Consider the following 26,752-nt stretch of genomic DNA (forward strand, 5'->3'; position numbering starts at 1 on the left):
ATATTTAAAAAAAATGAGTACTAATGTGTGTTTCTAAGGAGAATTGGCAAAGATGACTTGCATAAATCAGTATACATTTTCTTAACTTCTATAAAAGCAAGTAATGGCATATATCTTAGTGATCAATGTTCACAGGACCATCCTCATGCATAAAGTATAGCCCCGTATATCTTGTAAATCAAAAATCTATTTGAGCTAAATTAATTCTGAAAAACTGTAGATAGACACAACATAAAAATCAGTTTCCGGCTATTTTATGCCAACACAAAAATCCTTATTAGAGGACTTGTAGGCACACACTCTGTGAACAAAAGGAGCACCACTCCAGTGAGTGTGCCAGATCTATTCTGACACTGTCCCCTTCCAAAGCTACACTTAACAAAGAGTGAACACCTTTGTCTCCCAGACTACATTGCCTCAACTTCCCCCCACCTTCCCTGTCAATCACCCTCATGGAAGGCAGAATTGGGCCTTCCACACATGTTCTCCAGCATCCAGAAAATTCTGATTCCCAAAGTACATTCTCTGCACAAAGCGATATTTGAAATACATGTAAATTTATAAACTGAACAGAGTATAATCTCCCTTTGTTCATGTAAGCTGGTCTTATTGGAGGCCAAGGAACAAATTTCTGAAGATCTTTTCCAGAATTTTTCTCTAGTAGTCTGCTTTCTAATAAGCTTATTCTATCACAATTCAAAAAGCAATTGAAGTCCTCAGACATGACCAGCAAATGAATTGTTAGCCTTTGCTTGGTTACTCCTTTACCAAGCAATACTGATTATTTCACTGTATGAGGATCTTCATAAGCCTTCACCCTTTATCCAAGTATACTAAGAACAATGCTTTACTCTCAGAAAGATGTGCCTTTTTCACCTTTAGCTAAATGAAGACAAGCAGAAATTTTACTTTTACCTGCAAATACTAAGACTATAAAGGTGTAGATCTTTTTTATTACCCTCACAGCACATGGTGGAGGCCCAACAGTCTTTTGACTGGATGAATGAAATTAAACCCCAAGAAACTTGAGGAATTCCATCTTTAAGGTTTCAGGTTGCTAATTATACCATTTGTGGTTAAAAGAGAAGAGCAGAGCAGAATATTTGTCCTGCCTGTGGTGATATGGTGACATCCCATCTGAATCATTCCACTACCTGTGGAATCATTTAGACACCATGGGAATATCCTGGGGAATAATGTACCCTTTCCCCAAAAAAATTCCAAATGAAAGGAATCTGATTTTGAAGCTGGGTACAAGCAAGAGTGACTCCCTTCTTCTTCCCTACACCATCCCTACTACCCCTAATTCCTCTGAATGGAACAATAACTAGCATAACAAGCAAAGGGTTTCAACCTATTAATACCAATGGAAAGGAATTAAAGACAGGTTTTCAGGATGTGTTCCAGACAAGAATTGATAATAGAAAAACCTCAGATAATCTTGCTCATCTTCAAGCTCTAGACAAACTGGAACATAGAGAATAATAACAAATCCACTATACTAATAAAGGCACTCTCTTTCTTATTTTCTTCCAGAGCAGAACTTAATCATGAATTTCTTTAATTCATTAAGATTTCCAGGAAACTAAGGGAAAACAGCAAAGCTCTGGACAGCATAGCCAAGATGATCACTAGACATTTCACATACTGCCAAGGAACCAAATCCACCAGGAACCAAATTTAACATTTGGAATATTATTTGTATATAATATGTCACTTCACATTGTACCACCAGAGATTTACAAACTATTGGGAAATATTAGGCCTACTAATGGAACTTTGTTGGTAGTGCCAATGAATTCAGTCAGAGTGCTAAATCTGCATATACTGGATACTACGGTTTGAAATTACAGATTATACCCTTAGTTCTAAATCAGCCTAAAACGCACGCTTTTCTAATTAACAGATTTAATTGTGTTGCTGTGAATCCTGTGACTTACTAAAGCTGAGTATATGTCATAAAAGGATAGATTGCTTTAATGATTCTGACAAATGTCTCAGTTTAGGCAGCATAAAAACCTATCATTATAAAGACCCAAACAGACACACACATGCAGGGTATGGAAAAGTGTTCCTAAAAGTCACTTCAGTAAGAATGACAAAGGGCTTTTTATTCTGGGATTTGTCTCTGGAAAGATAGTACATGTGTGCAGGAACTCAGATTCCATCTGTTGCTTTAGAGCCTACAGGCTTTATTGTATTGACTTTGTGCTCTTATCTGATGGCAGTAAATTCTCTCCAGAGTGAAACACCAGCTTAGCCAGTGACCCCTGCTGTTCAAATTAGACAATGGAACCGGTCTTTTCGGAGACACTCCGTGGCTTGTGGACCACCCTGCATGAATGGCCTTGGGTTTTTGCTGTTTCCATTCAGGATTTCCTAATGTGAGCAATTAGGAGATACTTCATTTCCAGGGTCTCATCAGCAGTTGCAACACATCAGTGAGCAATAACCTACTAGGACCCCAAAAAGAGACGGGGAAAGTCGGGAAGAAAGGGACAGGGGAGAGAAAAGAAGTGCCAATAAATATTTCTGTATTTAAGATTGCGAAATAGATTTACACCGTTAACATAAATCTCAAATTTTGGAACCCAAAGACCAAAGAATTTCTACTGGTCCAGCAACTTTGAGACCTTATGCTATAAATAAAAGGCTACAGTAAGGATGTGTGCACTAAACAGAAATGGAATTTCCTTCCCACAAGTCGAGCTCGCCGAACTGCCCTCCAGGTTTTCTGTTGTTGTTGTTTTTTGTTTGTTTTTTAATCAGAAGCAGCCCAGAGATACAAACAAGACATGCCATGCCTTAGCCCCATTCCCTCTCCCAAAATGTCTAGGGCTGTTTTCTTATTGAAAGAACAACAGAAGTAACAGAAACTGGTTTCTCCCAAGGCACCAACCCACAGCCAGCCTCCATGATGTGCCGCTATCTTTCCCTGAGAGAAGCATGGTACAAAATAGCATTCAGTCCATTCCCAGTCAGCTGTGACTAAAACATTCATGGGGCGGGGAAGAACAAGAAAATGTTCTGTTGCAGGTGATTATCCTTGCAAGTGTACTTGTTTTTATCATTTTGGAGTTTGGACTTTTTTTTAGTCATTTTCTACTGAGCTTCAAAACTTCGCTGTACTTGGGACAAAGACGTCTCGGGAATGTGGGGTTCACACTGGCTTTGAACCCATAGACCAGACTGCTTACACAGACCTGGGCAATTACTATTCTCTCCAGGGTGGGATCCCTCGGGGCGAGGAGGGGTAGGCCCCAGGCTGGCTCCTGCTTTGCTTCCAAGGAACCGCCTTCTGCGTCTCCACGGCGCCCTTCCTCCTCCAGCGCACCCCTTCAGGCAAGAAGGGGGCGCTGAGCCCCGCGTCGGCCTCGGCCTCCCTGGACCCTTCGTTTGCTTTCCGAGCACCGATCTGGGGCCCAGACCCTTGAAATATTTAAGGAGATACGCGCAAGAGCTCGGGGTAGGAGTTAGCAAACTGTTTGTTCTCCGACTAGACTCTTCCTATGATGAGGGGCAAAGGCTCTCCAGACGCTGGCTCTGGTCTCGTTCTCGGAAACCTGCATCTGAACCGGTGGGGTCCGAGGAGCCGAAGCGTACACGGAGGTGCACCGCCGCGGGCACAGGTCCCCCCGCGTGGCGAGAGGAAGCGGCCCAGCCAGCGGGAGGGGCGTCCTCGTTGTGGGACCGGGTAGAGGGAGGGTCAAAGGCGAAAGAATGAGGTCATCCCCCCACCCCTCGAAAAAACCTTCCTACAAGTAAAAATGTAAAGGATCTCAGCGTAAAGGAACCTGACTTGCAACCCCAGTGGGACAATCTCTGTTTTGGGAAATGGCGCCCCCAGGTGGCTGCCTGAATTCCATGAAAAAATACTCACCAGCAGCAGGGAAGGCCCGGGTGTACTGACCGGCTGGCCAGCGCGCGGCTGAAAGCCAGGCGGCAACGCAGTTGGAGATACAAGTCGCGACATGTCCCCAAGGATAGCCCGGTAGTCACTTCACCTCACCAAGGCACATGTAACGTCAGCAGCTGTACCGCTTACAGTGTGGCCTGGTTTGTTACTTAACCTCTCCGTACCTCAGTTTCCTGGTGACTGCTTGTGTGCAAAATGATCATCCGGGAGCCGATGCTGGCTTGTGTGAATTAAGGAACTAGCATATTACACGCATCGTTTTTTTCGCTTTCACTCCTCAGAAATAAGGGTCCATCCGCTTTCAGTTTACTACTCGCGAGTGGGCTCGCTTTCTGCAGCTCTTTGCGGAGGCCAAGCGGACTCCCAGACAGGACAGAATCTCTGAACGTGAGAGTGAAGGTCTTGCCTGTCCAGAAACTCTTGTAGCCAGCACAGGTTTAAACAAGCCAAATTGTTCTGGAGAGATTGCTGGGGGCTTTCTTTATGCCTCAAGCTTCTTCAGTGCCCTGAGCACAGGAAACACTCAAGCAGAGAAGCAGGGCCAAACCCAGGACACGGGGGGTCGAGGCTCTTCCGTAGGCCTGCAGCATTGGGGTGGGATGATGTTCGTTCTGTCTGTGGTGTGGACCAAGCCCCTCTCCAGGGACCTATAGGCAGCCCCCTTTAAGCAAGATGTCCGGTGGTGTGGGCATCTACCATCACTCACCCTGGGCTTGGGTGAATAGATTTTCCGTTCCTAAAACAGGCAAGGACTAAATGGGCAGGGAAGGGGTAAACATGGACGGTCCACTGGTACAAATAAAAGCCTTTGGTGGGTTTTGATCAATTGCAAGGATCGAAGGAGACCTGTGGACCTGAGGGCCAAATGGCAGCAGAGAAGAGTCCGGGTTCGTGAAGGCGCCGCCCCGGGGCCGCGCCACTTGTGAGCATCTCAGAGACCAGTCTGGGGAGGCGCGCTGGGATGGTCACCCAGTGTCCCGGTCCGTGCGCTGCTCATATGTGCAGAGCTCCGTGCCCGCGTCCCAGCCTCTGCGGGAGGTTATTGCCCTGTTCCCCAGTGATCAACAGCACCGGTCTTGGACCAAAAGCAGAAGGGAGTGGGGAGCGCGACTTGAGGGGGCAATGGTAGCAGCAGCGAGTGCAGGGTCGGGACGAGACTAAGTGGCGCGGGTTCTGAGAGGAGCAGCGATGGGCTGCAGGGGACGCCGCGGTCTAGGCAACCAAGCTGGCCAGAGGTGGACACTGCGCACGGCAGGGATGGAGACTCAGGCGCGACTCCCAGCGCCTCCTGGTGGCTAGCTGGGCCGCGAGGGCTCCCAAAACAATGCCGCAGCCCCCAGCCACTCCTGGGCATGCGGCAGCCCCGGGCTCAAACCGGCCAGACCCGCTTCGGGCTCCTAGAACTCCCAGCAAGGGGCTCTGCGGGGCGGAGGTGACCCCAGGGGAAGGCGTTGGGGATTGAGGGGTTGGCCGGGGGGCTGGGGAGGCGTGAAAGCGAGAGGGCCCATTTCCCACTCCCAGGCCCAAATCGTAGCATCTCTCAGAGCTCAGGCTCTTTATTAGCTCTTTGGTTTGTTGTGCTTCTGTTTCCTTTGGGGTTTCATTGCAAAATAGTTTATGTTGGGAAGGGGGCTTTTAGACCTCTTGGTGCTTTCTTTAGAGACGAAAAGGCCCTGGACCAATTTGGGGAAAGAGAGGCCTTTTGCAGCTACCTCGGGCCCTTCCCCAGCAGAGCACCTGGAAGCTGGGCTGTTAGGGACGCAGATTTTTGGAGTTCAGAATGTGCATTCTCTCCAGATGGCGAGTTTCCTGGCGTGTTTACGGTCAGCAGATAACACTGAGTGGGCTTTTGCCACCCACTCATTCATTACCCGGCTCCTCTAAGCAGCTGGACCACAAAGCGTGCTTGGTAACTTGGGCCTGGGAGCCGCCAAGGCCAATGCATCTTCCGGAAGGAGGGAAATTAGGCCGAGGTCTGAGCCTGTGAATGGCGCTAAGTGGTCGGGAAGTAATAACAATGCGCTCACCTTGCATATGAAAGAACTTCGCTCTCCGAGGATTGTCTCTTTGGATCTTCACAGCCATCCCCAGAGAAAGGCTGAGGAGAGCGAAGGCCTCCGGTCCCCAAAGGGAGACAAGGTACAATTAGGCAAAAGGAACCCACTCCCCAACCCAGCGCGCGGGCACACATACACACACTCTCACTTTCCCTTTCCTGGCACCCTATTCCTGGTTTACAGCTGTGAACTTACTGTTGGCGGTCAGAGACACTAGATCCCAGGCTCCAGGAGAGCAGAAGTCGTCCTGTTTGTTCATTTCTGCACATCCAGCGCCCAGCATGGTGCCCCCTGGTACGTAGGGGATGAATGAGCTAATTCTAGCCCTCGTGGATCTCCAGGCAGTACTCCTTCCTCTGACCTCGCTCCCTTCCAGCCTGCGCATCTTTTGTGCCCATCTTTTGTGCCGGCCACCAGTCTTTACAAACAGTGCCCTGGGGGCCCATACTCCGGCTTTCCAGAGCGCACTGCTGCAAGGGCGGCTGTGTGTTAGAGCCGGTAATGCCTTCGAGTATTGAGTCATGCCATTCATTTAAGAAGGGAAAGTCTCTTCTCCAAAACGAGGAAATGGTGGGCAGTCCTGTGTGACTGGTGAGACTCTTGTAGGGGTGTTTCTACAACGACAAAACCCTTGCTAGCACTCACTCCAACAAAATGACAAACCCGTTTTATTAGTATTTCGTTTTCCATGTAAAGTTCTGCTCATACGAATATATTTATAATTCTGACTTTTTTTTTTTTAGGGCAGTTGGGAGCACACCGACAGGCTGCTGAACTGTAGCTGGAGATTCGAGGGGAAACGAAGTTCGCCAAGGCGGCCTCGGGCGGGCAGGTCCCGAGCTCCATCCCAGGGCACAAAGAGCCCAGGGGCTGCTGGCTCCGCGGCTACCAGGGACGCAGCTCCCCAACCCCCAACACACACACGTACACATACACATACACACACACACACACACACACACACACACACACACACACGGCTATCAGGGACGTAGCCCTCCCACCCCCAACACATGCACACACACACACCCTCTCCCACCCATGCCTGGCAACACAGCAGAAACTTCAGGCTGGGGCAAAACAAGCTCGGGTCCCGGCAGCACGCGGGGCGAGGCGCGTTCCCGCCAGGACTTGGCCGCGAGGCGGCTCGCTGGGTGCCCTGCATGCCCCCGACTCCCGCAGCCCGCGCCCTGCTCGCTCACTGTTGGGGCACAGCGGTCAGGCTTCTCTGTTTGTTGTTTAAAGAAATCCTAGGGCGGGCGCGCGGCAGCATCTAGGGAGGGGGCGCAGCCAGAATTCCCTTCCAGCAAGCGCGTGAGGGGCAATCTTAACGCAAAACCAGACCCAGAAAGTAGTGACCAGCCCTCCTTCGGATTACCCTTTATGGCTCCTCCCTTGCTCCCCCCCTCCCCCCCCCCCCCCCGCCCCGCAGATCTGCATAAAAAAAGGCCAAAGAAAAAAACTTGGCTGTTGCCCCAGCAGCGATCATTCTGCTCCCCCGGGTCGGAGCCCCCCGGAGCTGCGCCGCCGGCTTGCAGCGCCCTCTCCCGCGCCGTCTTCCCGGTGTCCCGCTTCTCCGTGCCCTGGTCCGCCCGCTGCCAGCTTTTCAGGAGTCGCACCGAGCGAAGAGAGCGGGCCCGGGACAAGCTCGGACTCCGGCCGCCTCTCCCTTCCCCGGCTCCGCTCCCTCTGCCCCCTCGGGGTCGCGCGCCCACGATGCTGCAGGGCCCTGGCTCGCTGCTGCTGCTCGTCCTCGCCTCGCACTGCTGCCTGGGCTCGGCGCGCGGGCTCTTCCTCTTCGGCCAGCCCGACTTCTCCTACAAGCGCAGCAATTGCAAGCCCATCCCGGCCAACCTGCAGCTGTGCCACGGCATCGAGTACCAGAACATGCGACTGCCCAACCTGCTGGGCCACGAGACCATGAAGGAGGTGCTGGAGCAGGCCGGCGCTTGGATCCCGTTGGTCATGAAGCAGTGCCACCCGGACACCAAGAAGTTCCTATGCTCGCTCTTCGCCCCCGTCTGTCTCGACGACCTAGACGAGACCATCCAGCCGTGCCACTCGCTCTGCGTGCAGGTGAAGGACCGCTGCGCCCCGGTCATGTCCGCCTTCGGCTTCCCCTGGCCCGACATGCTCGAGTGCGACCGTTTCCCCCAAGACAACGACCTCTGCATCCCCCTCGCTAGTAGCGACCACCTCCTGCCGGCCACCGAGGAAGGTAAGTCTTTCCGCTTGTTTCCCCACTCCCTGCTTGGCTGACACGCTCCCAGGAGATCCCGCCCCTGCCACGCATCCCAGTGCATCCCTGCTTGGGGTGCCAGTAGCAGGAAGGGCAGAAGTTCTTCCTGACCTGGTCTGTCATCACGACAAGCCTGTATCAAATTTGAGGCACCCCTCCCCCTCCGCCCAAGTCTCGCATTCTGCTCCCGAGTTGTACCAGTTATACTTAAAGGCAGTAAAAAAAAAAAAAAAAAAAAAAAAAACCCGAAGAACTGAACGGCGGTTTAAAAAAAAAATAGATACACGATTATTGTTAAAGATGCTAGCTAGCACTGGAGCTAGAGCGTTGGAAGTGGTGTTTGATGGAGGAGTTGGTGGTGAGCACTCTGGCCAGAGGGCCCTCGCTCAGCCTCATTCTGTAGCTTCCTACCACTGGGCAGGATTCTAGTCACAGGGACATTTCCCGTACAGGCAGGAAAACCAGGATGTACAAGTAGATAACCTTTTAAGGTACTTTTTGTCCTTTGTCAATTTAGATTTTGGAAATAAAACCGGGACTGGCACGGAGTGTGTGGAAAATTGAGCATTGGTTGTAACTGCTCAGGTACTTGAGGAGAGAGCATAAAGGGAATCTCTGGAAATCAATTTTCTATCGCTATCAGTTTTAACTTAGGAGTGGTTGTGATTAGCTGGAGAAAATCATGCAAAAGAGATTCCCAAGTTTTAGAAAACGGAGGGAGAGTTCCTGTGCAAAACCATCAAAGCAATGAAAACCGCATGAGCTCTTGATATTTTTTCTGAAAGAAAAACATATACAATGCGCCTGAGCTGATTTGGGTCCCCTGGGTTGGAAAAGGGAGCTTCCTAATCCCTTTCAGGGCTTCAGCAGCCTCTCCCTTTCAATCTCTAGTTGTTTTCCTGCAGACATCATTAGTTAAAGCAAATGCAAAGTTCTTTAGCAATCTTTCCTGGCAGGGACCATGAGTTTGCAATCATCTTATTGGTTAGATTTCTAATTTATTGCAAATGTTTGGCATTTTTCAAAGATTTGTCCCACATATACCATAGACCAACCAATACAGGTTAGTAACATTTTATATACATTTTGAGAGCTCCTAATTAGAAACGTTTGATTTTGTTTGGGTGAGGGGACTTAAGGGCAGTTTTATGTATGTTGTTTTTATTTCTTCCCACTATCAGCAGCAACATTATGCATCTTACATTTCTCCAAAAAGCCACGTTTCACCTTCAAAGTAAAAGTTTATGTTCTTCAAAATTCTATCTTTGTGATTTTTCTAATTTGATAAATAACACTTCTATTAAGTCACATAGTTTTCTATGAACATTACATTTCATATTAGGGAAAATCTTCTAATTTCACCTAAATTTTAAAGACATAATTAACACATTTATAAATGAGAGAAGGGAAATATAATTGTTCTTTTTTTTTACTTTTCTCAAGAAATCAGACTCTTAGAAAAGCTTTTAGGAGGCCTTCTGATAATTGTGCTAGTATACAATCCCTAGGTTTGATCAGACCACTAAACTGTTTTGCTTCATCTTTGATTAGCTTCAGAAACAGGTTTGTTTGTTTGTTTGTTTTGAGAGTTTGAAACAGGCAAAGAAGGGCAAGAAGAACCTGTACCAGGGAGCTTGCAGACAGCAATGAAATGAATGCTGGCTAACTCAAGCACAATCTTGGCAGAAGGAACAAGGTGACACAGAACCACTTAGAGCAGGCTATTGTAATTAGTGAGATGTGTTTTCAAGGTGGAAACAGTCCATATGTGGAGCAGGAGCCAGTCACCCCTCCCAGTCCAGACTTGGCCCCCCTGAGATACAGAGCTCTGCTGAGTAGAGCCAGCTACACTGGTGTCCTGTGGCTGAGAAAGACAATCTTTTGGCTATATTTTATAGTTACCAGTTTTCCCAAACCCCTCAAGGATCTTTGGTTCTTTGGTTGCTTTCTCCTTCGAAAGGCCTTGGGAATAACTTTTTTAGACTGAATTTCCCAGAGCTTGGGAGGTTGAGCTGAAAAGTTGCACCCTGACTCAGTTAACCATAACTACACACACTTGTACACTCTGCCCACAACTCCCTTTTTATTTGAGTCATAATTTATTAAACACAACAACATATAGGCATTCTCATTTTGCTCCCACCCCCCAAAAAAATGGGAAGCATGGGGGAGCTTTCTTACGAATGAGTGATCCTACTTTTACAGAGGAGGCAGAAGCCGAGGTTAAACAGGACAATTGCTACTTTTGCCTGGATAAGTCCCTTTGAATTGTTTACAAACGCCACCTGCTGTTCCCTTTTAAGCAAACTTACTAAAGACTGTTTTCTACATTTCTAGCTCCAAAGGTATGTGAAGCCTGCCAAAATAAAAATGATGATGACAACGACATAATGGAAACGCTTTGTAAAAATGATTTTGGTAAGTAATACAACAACAACAGATTTCACATTCAGAAGTTTTATTCACCAGTAAAACTTCAAGGTACAAATCATTATGATGTTGCCAGATAAAGGTTGGGTAAATACCATTATAGCTCATGTTTCCCAAAACCATCTAACTTGATCTATCCTAGTTTCCTCCTTATGTAACTGTCTAGCATTGTGTTGTATCTTGTCAGCTAAGACTCATTGTTCTGTTAAGCCAATAATCAAATCATGAAAATTATTCTGATTATCAATTTCCACTGGCACATTTCAAATAATGAAAATGGCACATTTTAAATCTTTTTTTTTTTTTTTTTTTTTTTTTGCCAACAGACATAATCCCGAGTCCTGTTTTCTTTTGATTACTTAACATGTGCACCAGGGATGGAAGTGTAAATATTAGCCCCAGCCAAACAGATTCAAGGCATTAAATTGGCCACAAATAAAAATATTTTTACTTTCTTTATAACCCATAATGATTTGCTCCTCTGTGTTCTACCATTAGTGAATATATCCAAGGCACTGATTAATAATTTGTCGAGGAGGGGTTCCTTAAATTGAAAAAGAAGAGTGGCTTATTGAGAAGACACCTAACATGGAATACCTAACAACCTTAAAACACCACCTTAAAATCCCTTTTAAAAGGTTTTTGTAAATTTTTGTATGACTAAGTCTAGACACATTTGCCACAGTTTTGAAATAGTTTTAAAAAGAAAAAAAAAAAAAGCTTAGAGATTTACTTTAGCAAGATACATGATAGATGATATGGTGTTTGGGGACAATAAAAAACACATGCGATATGTTCCGTAAGTTGCAAGTCACTCCCCTGAAAACAGGGTCATAACGGGAAAGAGAGCTGGGACTTTGTCTACACAGAACTCCACCAGCACCTCATCTGCTGACTTCAGGGCTCTCAGGTTAGAAGAGGAGCCCAGCTAGACACAGAATAAATGCTAAATTCAGAGCTGGGAATGACCAGGAACTTCACCCAGAGGCATTCTTGCTTTTATCCTTTTCCAAGGGCAGGTACTTTTTCGTGTGTTGGAATTATTGGTACCTTTCTAAAAAGTATTTATTCAGGCACAAGGCTGAACTTACTTATAAATAGATATGTTCCCTGCTCTGTCAATCAATAATGGAGTCTAATAGACCCATATTAAGACTTCTACATATTCAACATAGTCCTCGAGACTGAGGGAAATAACTCCAGCTCTCAGTCTCCTTACCTTACCATCCCAGAAATCTCAGTCCTGGTCAGGTCCCTAAAACTCTAGAACCATCCAATCCCTACTCTTTGACAGCTCCAGGTCTCTTCCAGAAAGTGTCCTGGGTTTAACTCTGACTGGTCCCAGAACCACCATAGCTCCAGGGTTGGGAAAGGCTTCACACTGCTGAGGAAGGAGAAAGAAGGGAGGTAGCTCAAAGTCCTTAGCAACCTTTCCCCTCAGGAGGAGCCACAAATGGGGCTGACGGAGTTTCATACACCTGTTTTCAAATGTCCACAACCCTCAAACTGGCTGAGGGCCAGTCATGTTAGCAGCAGATAATTCCAAATCACCAGAGCCTTACCAAAACACAGTTCTCAGCCCCCACGCTATATCACTTCATTAAGGGCAAGATAGAAAAATATCATTTATATAAAATTTCTATTAAAAAGTCTATAAAATATCATGTTCTTCTCGCAGTTTATATCCTTTGCACTACATATAAAACAGTGATCCTTCCTGACTTCCATGAAAAGTTGATTGTTATATTGTGGAGCTGCATAACAACTGGCTTTGGGAAACATGCACACATACACACACACACACACACACACACACCTATTACTTGCTTGCTTTGTGGCTGACCTTACAGAATACCCCCTTTCTAAGGATGCCCTATCAAAACATGAGCCAAAACATGGATGCCTGTGTGCCTTAGTGTGCTCTCTCCTTACAGAGAGAAAGCCTTTCAAAACAACACAGAAGTTATCACACTTAAGGTATCACACGCATAGATACCTCACAAGCTTTGTTTTCTATTTCTTCACTCTCATTTTGACCCACAGAGGGATAATGAAGCAGAATTTCAAGAACTGCGTCATAAGATTGTTGGTTTATAAGCACTATTCCATCTTGCCTCTGTTCTTTGTGAATAATGGAAGAGTAGGAGGAACAAGCATAGAAATCTAATTTATTTGACTTGACTACTCTGGAAGGCATCACCTCTTCCCTACTGTGCTCCTGAAGTACAAGGGAAATTCAATGGTGCAAGTACTGGTGAATAAAAAAATGGTTCAGAACTACCTTCCTATATATACAACCTATTGTAGGACCAGAAAGTATCATCACCTCTGCTTCTTATCCCATCCTGCATCTTCAGTCACATCCTCCAGAACAGGAAAGGTTATGTGGGGGATTCGATTCTCTCTGTTTGGGCCTAGCTGAAAATCCAAGGAGAAAATCCCTAATGTTTTCTCATGATAAACATTTGCAAAATTAGTTATTTTAGAGCTAGACAAAGACGACTAATAAATCTTCCTCCTGGTTAAAAGTGATGGTTTTTCCTGATGTTTGGAGCTTGAGAATGTTTCATTTGGCCAGGTGAAATCTTATATATGCCCTATCTGTACTACAGTCAAGGCTCCCAGGTAAAGTGTAATCAGTCCATTTCTCCCACCATGGTAAGGTCTATCCAACACCCTACTCCCAGTGCAGAGGACACAAGAGCATGCAACATTTCCACAAGTATGGCTTATTCCATGACTTGAGTCTCAAAAACTGAGAACTCAGTACCACAGTTCAGATGCATATCATACCAGACAAAACCATGGTTGGCCAAGTCATAGCATCTTTGATTTACCTGATGTAGCTTCTATAATTTCCTGGTTGACTAGAAAGCCATACTCAGTCAAATTCCCTTTCTGATATTTAAAAAAAAGAAAAAGAAAATCTCAAAACCAGTTATACGCAACACAGAAAAATCTTCCTCTATTACTAATTTAAACATAGATTAAACTCCATCAAAGTCAGGAAGTCATACTTACACATTATCTATACGGAATGGCTGTCAGGGTCACCCAGAGTCTTAGGACACATTGCAGCTGGGCAAGTTTATGCTGCAACCAGTACAAAAACATTGACATTGCCTCAAGACACCACAGTGGTATTACAGGAGGAGGTTTGGCAACCAGAGTTCTAGGAAACAACCTAAACTGGGTGACCTCATGCAAGTCACTAAACTTCTCTGGATTTAAGATTCTTTGTGTACTAACAAGCGATTTTAATGGGATGATCCCTTCTAACCTAAAATTGTATTCTTTTCCTGCTTTCATGGAGTCTTGAAACTTAATTCCAGCATGTACGTTCGTAGGGCTTTCATTCCCAGAGCATACTGTTCATGACTATAAAACGTGTCCTTTATAGTAAACCACTTACTTTTGGTCTTCTCATTCTAACGAGTCTACATATACATTTTGGAAACAGTACATATATGATCTGTAAACGCCTTGGCCTTGGACAGGCAAATGATAGCATATAAGGATGAGGTCTTCAGAAAAACACTTTTATGACTAAACATGTTGTGCTGTTAAAAAGAGACTTGCATATTTTTTCTCCTAGTTACTTTACCAAATCAAATGCAGCTGTAAGATCAATTCTCCTTCCCTGTAATCTATTCTTTAGAAAACAATGATTGTGTGATACAGTTTCCTTACAGGTTTGTCCAAAAACCTCTCCTACATAATAAATTGAGTTTAAAGTTTACGGCCACAGAAGGATCATGTTTCACCTAAGAGTCAGGCATGTCTTTTCATGCTTAAGTTTCCAATAGAGGAAGTCATTTGTTGGGGAGAGCATGCACCACATGCAACCTTCTTACAAACACAAGGGTGGGTGAGGAAAGGAGAAGAAAAGTTCACTGAGTCCTGCAAAGAGAGTTTTGAAAAAATGGCTGATTGGAAACAAAGTGCCTGGCAAATGCTTTGAGGCTTAGCAGTGGAGCCACCTGCTGCCCCTAGCTCCCAACTCCCGATCTGCAGCCTCTGAGGGTCCCATTAGCTCTAGGAAGCCTCTCTTTCCTCCTCCAGGACAAGTCACATGAGTAGGCAGAATGGGGGGAGGTATACTGTATTCCCTCATTATAACTGATATGACTCTTTCTGCCCTCTCTCATAGCACTGAAAATAAAAGTGAAGGAGATAACCTACATCAACCGAGATACCAAAATCATCCTGGAGACCAAGAGCAAGACCATTTACAAGCTGAACGGTGTGTCCGAAAGGGACCTGAAGAAATCGGTGCTGTGGCTCAAAGACAGCTTGCAGTGCACCTGTGAGGAGATGAACGACATCAACGCGCCCTATCTGGTCATGGGACAGAAACAGGGTGGGGAGCTGGTGATCACCTCGGTGAAGCGGTGGCAGAAGGGGCAGAGAGAGTTCAAGCGCATCTCCCGCAGCATCCGCAAGCTGCAGTGCTAGTCCTGGCATCCTGATGGCTCTGACAGGCCTGCTCCAGAGCACGGCTGACGATTTCTGCTCTGGGATCTCAGCTCCCATTTCCCAAGCACACTCCCAGCTGCTCCAGCCTCAGCCTGGACAGCTTCCCCCTGCCTTTTGCACGTTTGCATCCCCAGCATTTCCTGAGTTATAAGGCCCCAGGGGGCCACAGGAGTGGAGAGCTGTTTTCGCTTAAAGGAAAAGCCCACCCGAATCTTGTAGAAATATTCAAACTAATAAAATCATGAATATTTTTTATGATGTTTAAAAATAGCTCACGTTAAAGCTAGTTTTGAATAGGTGCAACTGTGACTTGGGTCTGGTTGTTTGTTGTTTGTTGTTTTGAGTCAGCTGATTTTCACTTCTCACTGAGGTTGTCACAACATGCAAATTGCTTCAATTTTCTCTGTGGCCCAAACTTGTCGGTCACAAACCCTGTTGAGATAAAGCTGGCTGTTATCTCAACATCTTCCTCAGCTCCAGACTGAGACTCAGTGTCTAAGTCTTACAACAATTCATTTTATACCTTCAATGGGAACTTCAACTGTTACATGTATCACATTCCAGCTTCAGTACTTCCATTTATTAAAAGCACATTAACCATTTCTATAGCATGATTTCTTCAAGTAAAAGGCAAAAGATATGAATTTTATAATTGACTTGAGTACTTTAAGCCTTGTTTTAAACATTTCTTACTTAACTTTTGCAAATTAAACCCATTGTAGCTTACCTGTAATATACATAGTAGTTTACCTTTAAAAGTTGTAAAAATATTGCTTTAACCAACACTGTAAATATTTCAGATAAACATTATATTCTTGTATATAAACTTTACATCCTGTTTTACCTATTCTTTGTGTTCTGTCTTGTCTTCTTAGTAAAAGGAACTGGGAATGGAGCTATGCATGAGAGGTCACTTCCTTCCATGAGCCCAGCCCTCCAGTAGTTTAAAGTGATCTACTTCTCAAGTGACTCAGAAAGTGTCTCCCCCTCTACCACCTTGCCCCATATCTCACAGATTTCACCGCTGCTGACACTGCAGAAGCAGCGACCTGCAGCCTCTGGAAAGGGGTTGCCTTCTTTTGCCCTTCTGAGCAGTCCAGCTGCAGCTATGTGGAAACACCGCCCTAAACTTAAGGCTTATGATCTTTACAGTTGTGCTTTTCATTTTCTGAGATTTTTCATACTGAAAAAGGATCACCACTGCAAAAATGTTCATTCCTTCCCCAACTCAAATCTAACCCTCAGATAAACAGAGTCATGATTTGGAGAGTATCCACTGCAATGCAAGGAGGAGGAAGGGGATGGTGAAAACTTGAATTAGGATAAAAAGGAAGAGACAGACATCTGTCCATTAAATGTCCCTTAGTCCTTTTCAACTGCTATAACAAAATACCTTATACTGGGTAGTTTATAAACAGAAATTTGTTGCTCACAGTTCTGGAGGCTGCAAAGTCCAAGATCAAGGTGGTGGCAGATTTTGGTGTCTAATGAGGGCTCTCTGCTTCACAGATGGTGCCTTCTTGCTGTGTCCTCACATGGCAGAAGGGGTGAACAAGCTCCCTCTAGCCTCTTTTATAAGGGCATTAATCCTATTCATGGGGCTCAACCCTCACGACCTAGTCACTTTCCGAAGGCCCCATCTCCTAATACCAACACATTGCAGATTCAATCTCAGCAAAAGAATTTTGGAGTGGACACAACCATTCAGACCACAGCAATGTCCATCCAAACACTTCATTTTACTATAGGATCTCCACAGAAATTCCATTAGGCTCAGAGAGATTAAGCAGCACAGCTCATCAGAGGCAGTGCCAGGGCTGAAACTAAAAGCTTATCTGAACACAAATTCTGCCTTGTATTCAACCTGTAAGTGGATTATAGAAACATGATGACATTCATTTATTCAATAAATATTTATTGAGCCTCTGCAATGTGTCAGGCCGTGTTCTAAGTGCTGGGGATACAGACATTACTCTTGGTTCTTACAAAGCTTATATGAGAGAGTGAAAGAAAATAAATTTCATAATTACATATTTACAACTGATAAGTTACAAATGGTAAGAGTACAGGTAATACATGAGGGCAATGGTTTCCCCATCAAATCTGAAATTTCTAGTGGCACTCATGTAAAGCCTTTATCTGATGACATTTTATCAATTTAGTTTAACTTTCCTGAACCTACATCCATGTTCATCTCTACAGCATCTCAAGTTCTTCTGGAACGAAAAGTTCCTACAGTCCACAGCCTGGGCTACATGGTTTGGATGGCCCCTTTCAGGCTCCTCTGGGCTGCCACTTGACTCTGCTTCTCATCTATTTCTACAGCTCATGACCCACCCTACTCACAGGGTGCCTATGGGCTGAATTAAAAGCGGGTGCTCATGGATCAAGGCCAACACTCATTTTAAATATTTAGAGTGGGAAACTAGGGACCCTAGAAAAGGCAGGGGGAAAAAGAGGAAGATAAGATAAAACAAAAAGAGAGGAAACAGTAAACCAAGGAATCAGGAATCAGAAGTGGGAAATATGTACAATGAGCCAAAACTAATGGAAAGAAAAATTTGGAAGAAACTGACCCACCTGAACGTTCCCTTTCCATTGAAGCCAAAAGTCATGTGCTCATGGAATGGAATGCAAAAACTTCAGTTCTGGGGAGCAGATTAATGACATACATGCCTCCTTTGGTCATGTTTTAAGGAGTTAGCAGCTCTGGTATCACCCAAATGTCTGCCTCCTGTCATACATAGTCATGTTTCACTTAAAAACAGGGGAGTGTTCTGAGAAACACATTGTGAAACCATTTTGTCATTGAGTGAACATCGTAGAGTGTACTCACCCAATCCTAGATGGTGTAGCCTACTACACATCTAGGCTATATGGTAGAGCCTATTGCTCCTAGGCTACAAACCTATACAGCATGTTGTAGTCAGTTGTAACACAATGGTAAGTACTTGTGTTTCTAAACATATCTAAATATAGAAAAGGTACAGAAAAATATGGTATAAAAGATAAAATATGGTACACCTGTATAGGGCAGCTCCATTATAGTTTTATGGGACCACTACTGTATACACAGTCTATCACTGACCAAAATGTTGTTAGTGGTGCATGACTATATGTCTCTTCATAGACTTTCCAACTCTTCTACCTCATGTCTTTTGTTCCTATCTTTGACGAGGGCACAAGCCAATGAGACATGCTCATTGGGGCAGAGCAGGTAGGTTTTTGTTTGATCATGATTATATTATATCAATAATCATGATTATATTCTTACTTTTTCAACTATCAGATTTCTTTTGTGGGCAGATGAAAACGTGAATGTCCATCCACTATAGGAAGAAGAAAGTAAGTAATCAAGAATATTGGATTTCTGAGTTTCCTAAGATGACTCATGACCTTCAAATGCCCAAAGTGGGGATTAGCCTAAATAGCCAGGTATAGTGGCTCATATCTGTAATCCCAACTACATAAGAGGCTGATGTGAGAGGATCGTTTGAGGCCAGGAATTTGAGACCAGCCTGGGCAACACAGCAAGACCCTGTCTCTTAAAAAAAGTTTTTTTAAAACTACATATCTGCTATGCATTTAATTTCTCTTCCCTTCAATAATATAGCTTGAGAAATGAGTTGTTCTGTAAGAGGTATTTATAAAAGGTTTTAGGGCAGCATTTTCTAAGTGAACAAAGGATGAAGGCAGTGTCTACATGCACAAACCAGTATATTGAAATTCACAGGATTAAAAAGGATCAGTTTTGTCTAAAAACACCCTCCATTTCTGTCTTAGTCTGTTTTCTGCTGCTGTAACAAAATACCATGGACTGGGTAATTTACAAACAATAGAAATTTATGTGCCACGTGGTTCTGGAGGTTGGGAAGTTCAAGAGCATGGTACTGGCATCCAACAAGGGCCTTCATGCTGTGTCATTCCATAGTGAAAGGAGAAAGAGTAAGACAGTGTGCAAGACACAGAATGGAAAGGGACTAAACTTAATTCTTTTTATCAGGAACCCACTCCCACAGTAAATAACCCACACCTGCAATAATGGCATTCATTTATTCACAGGGCAGAATCGTCATGACTTAATCACCTCTTAAAGGTCTCACCTCGCAACACTGTTGCACTGGAGATTAACTTCCCAACACATGAATTTTAGTGGATACATTCAAACTATATCAATTCCTGATTCCCTATTCTCTCATTAAATAATTTGGCTGGACTTTTTATCTTTCAACACTTATTTACTATCAAATTTGCAATGCTCTTAACGGATGGGGTTACCTTGAAAAGCAAATCCTGGTGTATGTATCCCTCATGCAGTCATTGAATCTGGATTATTGAATAGTTTGATTTTTGCCTATGAAACACACTGCACAAACACAGATTAATTTATTAATTCAGCAACTGTTTACTGAGCACAAACTATTGACATTGGCTTATTCATTCAATAAATACAAATTGAGTGCTTACCACACGCCAGACATTGGTCTAGATGGTGGGTACACAATGATTTTGCCATCCTTCAACTTGTATTCCACAGGGATTGTGTTAGGCACTGGTAATACAGCAATGAATCCTTCTCAAAAGGAACTCATAATCCAATAAGGAAGAGAGGCGTGCAAACAAATAACTCCAATGCTCTGTGTTAAGAGGGAGATGTGTACATGCACCAGGGATGGCTTAGAAGACAGAGTGGTTCACTTGAGTTGAAAAGAGAATGTTGGGTTTAAGTGGAGATTAGGATCTGGGTAAAGGTATTTATAAGAAGAGAACTTTTAATAAGTTGAACCAGAACATCTTCTATTAAGACACAGCCTTAGAAATTAAGTATCATCAGTTTTACATATTGGCCAATCAACAATGATATTGTGCAATATTATGCTGAAGCTATTGCCCTAGACACTACAAATAAATCTAGCATAAGACCCACAGATTTTATAGTCAATAACATTAAAACATTCTCAACTTGCAAAATGATTAAACACATTATTGCTTAGAAACAAATAGTAAACATAATAAAACAAAATACCTTAAAATGTACTCCATTACTATGCAGAGAGTGATACAGATAGGTAAATGCTAAAAAAAGTTCAACTACTAAAGGTGTCAATTAATGCAGATAGTGTTAGAAGGACAAATCAAAGAATCTGTCTCAAGATGTTCCAATTCAGAGTAGTAATAACCATTAATTTATTATTTTATGTTATGAAATGAGCAAAGCACTAGAGCTTGGTGTCAGTAACTGGTACAAAATTTTCTACAGCTGAATCATCTAAAGTATATTAAGATAAATCACTTAACAGACTAGAAGCTGCAGTAAAAGTGTCACGTTTCTTGGTGTAATTTTGAAATTCAGAGAGACCTAGGCAAGTCAATAGTTTCTTCAAGCCTCAGTCTTCTCATCTATAAATAATTAAGAACTATTACTCAGTAAGTTATGCCTAAGCTTGATACATTCTCATCTCCTTTCCATTCTCTATGCTGAAGTATAATTCTCAGAACTTGTTTCTGTGTCTGAAGACACCCACAGCAAGAAGGGGCACTAGTCTGCATCTGCTCTTCCCCACCACCAGTGCTCCACACACCAGCTTCTTGGTACACTGGGTAGTTCAGGGCCTGCATGGTAGCAGTTCAGGCAGGCAAGAGGAAGAACGAGATCACAAATATTATCTACTTCTCTCTTCTTCAAAAAAGACTTTTCCACCCCCAAAAGAAGACTCGGGCATTTTTGTGCTGCCCTCTTCTCCCTTGGCTTCCCTAAAGGTTCCAGTCTGCAACAATCAAAGTGCTGAGAGTCAGTTCCATTATTCAGCAACCTTACACTGAGTACTCAGTATGTGCAAGGTACTGTCCTAGGTGCTGGGATTCCAATGATGACCAACACACGATGGCTACCCTTCAAGAAGCTCATGATCTAATGTAACAAATACACATATGATGGACAATAGTAACTGAGACCCAAACCTCCCCAGACACCCCTAAACACAGTCTTCCTGGGCCCCATTTGTTCTTATGGGTACCAATAAGTTCACATTAAAATAACACTAAAAATCAAAATCTCCAGGCCCAGAAAGTTTCACTGGAGAATTTTACCAAACATTTAAAAAAGAAATAACACCAATTTTACACAATTTCTTCCAGAAAACACAAGAGGAAGGGATGCCTCCCAACTCGTTTTATGAGACTAGTATTACCCTAACACGTAAACCAGACAAAGACAGCATACACAAAAAAGAAAACTACAAATCAATATCTCCTGTTAACTTAGACAGGAAAATCTTCAACAAAACGTTAGCAAACCAAATCCAGCAATACATAAAAAGAACAATATACTATAACTATGCTGGTTTATTCAAGGTATGCAAGCCTGGTACAATACTCAAAAATTAACTCATGTAATCTACTGTATCAACAGGTTAAAGAAAAAAATCATGATCATATCAATTGATGTGATATAAAAGCATATAAAATTCAATATTCATTCATGATAAAATCTGTCAGCAAACTAGGAATGCTCTTAACCTCAAAGAGCATCTACCAACAATCCTACAGTTAATATCATACTTAACGGTAAGTGCTTTCATTCTAAGATCAGGAACAAGGCAAGGATGTCCACTCTCTCCATTCTTATTCAACATCATATTGGAAGTTCTGGACAGTCAAATGAGGCAAGGAAAAGAAACAATTGGCATACAAACTGTGTTAAAAAAAATTGTCTATTTACAAATACAATTATCTACATTTTAAAAATCCCAAGGAATCTACAAAACACTCTGAGAACTAATAAGTGAGTTGGGTAAGGTCACAGGATACAAGATTGACACACAAAAGTGACGGCATTTGTACATACCAACAAGTTGTTTGTTGTTGGTATAAAACACTATAACCATTTAGAATTGCTCCAAAGAAAATAAAATACTTAGGTTTAAATCTAACAGTGCATGTACAGGTTCTATATTTTGATAAATCCAAAATGCTGATGAAAGACATCAAAGAAGGCCTAAATAATTGGAGAGATATGCTATGTTCATAGATTTGAAGACTTAATATAGTTAAGATGTCAATTGTCCCCAAACTGACTGACAGATTTAAAGCTATTCCTATCAAAATCTCAGCAAGCTTTTTGTAAACATGGGTAACCTTATTCTAAAATACATGTTAAAATAAAAATGCTCTAAACTAGCCAAAATTATTTTGAAAAATAATATAGTGGGAGAAATCATTCTTCCCATGTTGAGGCTTACTATATAGTTACAGTAATCAGGACAGTGTGGAGGACAGAACAGATCAGTGGAATAGAACAGAATCCAGAAATGAATCCAGACAAATATACTCAATTAACTTTTGACAAAGATGTGAATGGAATTCAATGGAGCAGAAATTGCCTTTTCAACAAAGGTGCTGGAGCAACTGGATATCCCATAGGCAAATAAAAAAATTAAAAATCTGAATCTAACATTGCATGTAAAAGTTGACTCAAATGAACCATTACCTTAAGGGTAAAATATAGAACTATAAAAGTTTTTGAAAAATAAGACAAATTTATCTTTTCAAGACCTAGAACGTGGCAAAGAGTTCTTAGATTTGATACCAAAAGCACAATCCACAAAAGGAAAAATTAATAAATTGAAACTCATAAAAATGGAAAACTTGGATATGTAAAAGGCCCTGTTAAGAGGGTAAAAAAACAAATGACAGATTAGGAATAAAAGGCTTGTGTCTAGAATATACAAAGAACCCACAAAACTTAACAGTAAAAAAATCAAACAAAGCACTTAGAAAATGAGGAAAGCATGTACAGACATTTCATGGAAGAGGATGTATGTATGGTTGTGATGGTGTCTGCCATAGGTATGGGAGGAGGGAGTGGTAGCTATGTCCTGGAAACTTGCCATCCAGGTCCTATGGGACAAAGGAGACTTTCTTATAGTGCCTCCATAATGGACAAAGCTTTGTGTTTAGGGTGCCAATAAAGTGGGAATTCCAAAAACAGAAAAAGGAAAAAAGCACTTAATTTTCTGTTTTTTCAAAAAAATCATCAAAATAGTCATCATGAGAGAAAACCAGATAATTGTGTACTTATTTATATTTTTAAAACTAAGTTAATGGATTTTGGTGTTTTGTTTGTTTTGGAATAAAATATGGGAATGGTGTGGGGAGGTCATAATAATCTTTTAAGTGTTTTGAACTTCTAACAAATTTAACACTCACTGATGAAAGTGAAAAGCAGGGCAGGACTCTGAGTAAAGCATGGTCTCTAATACATTTCCTAGTATAAAACCATTAAACACTTGTCCTACAGAGGATTAGAATGTGTGCACTGGCTCACAGCAATGCAAGGCTAGAAAAGAAAAATTAAACAAAACCACTCTGCCCAACAAAGCCAGATAGATCACCAACATGAATCCTTTACGATATAAGGAGTTATGTGGGCAAAGAAGAAGGTGGGATGGATGTGCTGAGAAAGGACAAAGTAGAGAAAATAGACAATTCAACAATAATATTTGGAGACTTCAAAACCATACTTTCGAGAGCAGAAGATCAATGAGGAAATAGAAGACCTGAATGATACTATCAGCCAACTAAACCTAGAAGACATCCAGAGAATATTCTACCAAACAACAGCAAAATGCACATTTTTCTCAAGTTGTTACATAAATAGGCCAAAGATGGTCTCTGTATATTGGCCCTCATGTTGTTTACTTCTTCACAAGAGGCTGGGACCAGTAGTTGAAAGCCCACCAGGACCACACTAAATTCTTACATCTAATTGCCTTAAATATATCCTAAATAAGTATATTTTTTGCCATTTAGTGCCTATCCTGTTTTGCATGCCCTGCAGTTTTGCAAAACAGAATAGGCTCTAAATGTATCCTATATCTGCTTGTCATAGATAAGACAAACTATGTGGCTAGAAAAAACCCCACCCAATATTGCCCTTCAAAGCCATCTGATCCCAAAACTCTCCACCTTGCTGCTGAGTGACATCACCTAGACACATGAGCCCCACCTCCAATTCCCCTCCCCTCTAAAAGTTCCCTTACCCTTTTCCCCTTTTGGATGGTGACCCTCTCTCTCGAAGGTCTCTTGCTGTGAGAGACTTCCCCTCTCCTGCAACCCTGTCCAAATACCACCAAAAAAAGCTTATTGTACAACACTGCCATCTTGTGCTCCTGTCTTTCCTTGATTAGCCCCCAAATCCTTGAACTTACCACACAAATACAACTGGAGCATTCCCCAGGATAGACCACATTAGGCTGTATAACAAGCCTCAATAAACTTAGAAGGACTAAACCCACACAAAGTATGCTCTCCAACCACAATGAAATGGAGTTAGAAATAAATAACAGAAGGAAATTTGAGGAACTCACAAAGATACAGAAATTAAACAACACATTCCTAAATGTGCTTGACATTTAGGTGAATGAAAACAAAAACCCAACAATGCCAAAATGTATAGGATGCAGCTAAAGCAATGCTCAGAGGGAAATAGCTGCAAATGCCTATATTTAAAAAGAAAAAAAGATCTTAAAGCAATAATCTAAACTTCTACCTTAAAAAATAAGAGCAAATGAAGCTCAAAGCAAGCAGAAGAAATGAAATTATAAAGATTATAAGAGACTTAAATAAAATTGAGAATAGGAAAATAATAGACAAAATCAATGAAAAGTTTATTTTTTTAAAAGATCAATAAAATTGACAAAACTTTAGCTAGTCTGACCAAAATAAAAGAGAGAAAACTCAAATTACTAAAATCAGGGATAAAATGGCCTATTACTACCAACCTTTCAGAAATAAAAGAGATTATAAGATAATACAATGAACAATTATATGCTAAAAAATTGGATAACCTAGACAAAATTGAGAAATTCTTAGAAAGACAAAAAATTTCAAAACTGATTCAAGAGCAAGTAGAAAATCTTTATAGACTTACAACAAGGAGTTTGAATCAGTAATCAAAAAACTTCCCACAAAGAAAAGTTCAGGCCCAGATGGTTTCACTGGTGAATTCCAAACATTTAAGGAAGAATTAACATCAGTCATTCACAAACTTTTCCAAAAAAAAAAAAAAAAAAAAAAAAAAAAAAAAAAAAAAAAAAAAAAAAAAAAAAAAAAAAAACAGAAGAGGAGGGAACATTTCCCAACTCATTCTATGAGGTCAATATTACCCTGATACCAAAATCAGGAAAAGAAATCACAGGGAAGGAAAACTGTAGACCAATATTCCTTATGAACATAGACGCAAATATCCTTAACAATGAAGTTGTATATTAAAAGATTTATACAACATGATCAAGTGGCATTCATCCCAGAAATGCCAGGTTGATTTATCATATAAAGAACAATCAATATAAGGCATTATATTCATGGAATAAGAGAGAAAAATCACATGACTATATCAACGGATGCTGAAAAGCACTTGAAAAAATTCAACATCTTTTCAGATAATAACACTTGGTAAACTAGCAATAAAAGGAGCTTCCTCAACCTGATAAAACCATCTACATAAATCTCATAGTTAACATCATACTTAATAGTGAATGACTGAATACTTTCCCTTTACGATCAGGAAAAAACAAGTATGGTACTCTCTCACCACTCTTATTCAATATAGTACTAGAAGTTCTAGGCAACACAACATGGAAAAAAGAGAAAACCAAAAAAAGAAAGAAAGAAGCAGAAGAGAGGAAAGACAGAGAGCCTGAGAATCCAGATTGGAAAGGAAGAAGTAAAACAACTACTTCTATTCACAGAAAACATGATTTATATATAAAAAATTCTAAGGAAGACACTGAAAAACTACTACAACTAATAGGAATTCAGCAAGTTTACAGGATACATAATCAACATGCAAAAATCAAATATATTTCTATAGCAATGAACAATACAAAATAAAATCAAGAAAACAACTATTTAGCATTAAAACAATAAAATAATTAGGAATAAGTTTAACAAATGAAAAGCATAAACTTGTAAACTGAAAACTACAAAACATAATTGAAATAAATTTTAAAACTAAATAAATAGAAAAGCATCCCACACTCCTGAATTGGAAGACTTAGTATTAATACAGTGATATTCCCAGATTGGTCTATAGATTCAATACAATCTTATCAATCTAGCTGCCTTTTTGGCAGAAACTGACAAACTGATTCTAAAATTCTTATGAAAATGCAAGGCACCAGGAATAGCGAAGAAAATCTTGCAAAAGAAGAACAAATTTGGTGGGGTGGAGGGAAGAAAGAGCAAAGTTGGATGACTCACACTTTCCTTTTTTAAAACTTAATACAAAGCCACGATAATCAACACGCTGTGATACTGACATAAGGATGGGCATATAAACTAATAAAATTGAATTCCAAAAGAAACCATTATATTATGATCAACTGATTTTTCACAAGGGTGCCAAGACAGTAATTCAATGGGGAACGAATAGTCTTTACAACAAATGGTGCCAGGACAATTGGATAGCCACATGCTAAAAAAGAAAGAAAGAAAAGAAAGAAAAGAAAGAAAAGAAGGAAGGAAGGAAACTAAAATGAACTTGGACCCCTACCTCACACCAAATATAGAAATTGATTCAAACTCAATCAAAGACCTAAATCTAAGAACTAAAATTATAAACTCTTAGAAGAA

General features: G+C 41.9%; 1 protein-coding gene across 1 annotated transcript; it reads left to right on the plus strand.

Moving 5' to 3' along the window:
- The first annotated feature begins 7,409 nt into the window (after window positions 1–7,409).
- On the plus strand, window positions 7,410–15,965 carry SFRP2 (secreted frizzled related protein 2). The gene is made up of 3 exons (XM_017871087.1): window positions 7,410–8,191; window positions 10,550–10,630; window positions 14,793–15,965. The coding sequence occupies exons 1-3, from the start codon at window positions 7,690–7,692 to the stop codon at window positions 15,095–15,097; spliced, it is 888 nt and encodes a 295-aa protein (XP_017726576.1). The 5' UTR covers window positions 7,410–7,689; the 3' UTR covers window positions 15,098–15,965.
- The last annotated feature ends 10,787 nt before the right edge of the window (window positions 15,966–26,752 follow it).

The sequence above is a fragment of the Rhinopithecus bieti genome, unplaced genomic scaffold (assembly GCF_001698545.2).
Source record: "Rhinopithecus bieti isolate Rb0 unplaced genomic scaffold, ASM169854v2 scaffold_3878, whole genome shotgun sequence".
NCBI classification, from domain to species: Eukaryota; Metazoa; Chordata; class Mammalia; order Primates; family Cercopithecidae; genus Rhinopithecus; species Rhinopithecus bieti.

Bases quoted from the DNA above. Each gene is read 5' to 3' on its own strand.
- SFRP2 (XM_017871087.1), top strand. From the start codon at position 7,690: ATGCTGCAGGGCCCTGGCTCGCTGCTGCTGCTCGTCCTCGCCTCGCAC. The intron at 8,192-10,549 runs GTAAGTCTTTCC...CTACATTTCTAG, and splicing joins CCTGCCGGCCACCGAGGAAG to CTCCAAAGGTATGTGAAGCC. The intron at 10,631-14,792 runs GTAAGTAATACA...CCTCTCTCATAG, and splicing joins GCTTTGTAAAAATGATTTTG to CACTGAAAATAAAAGTGAAG.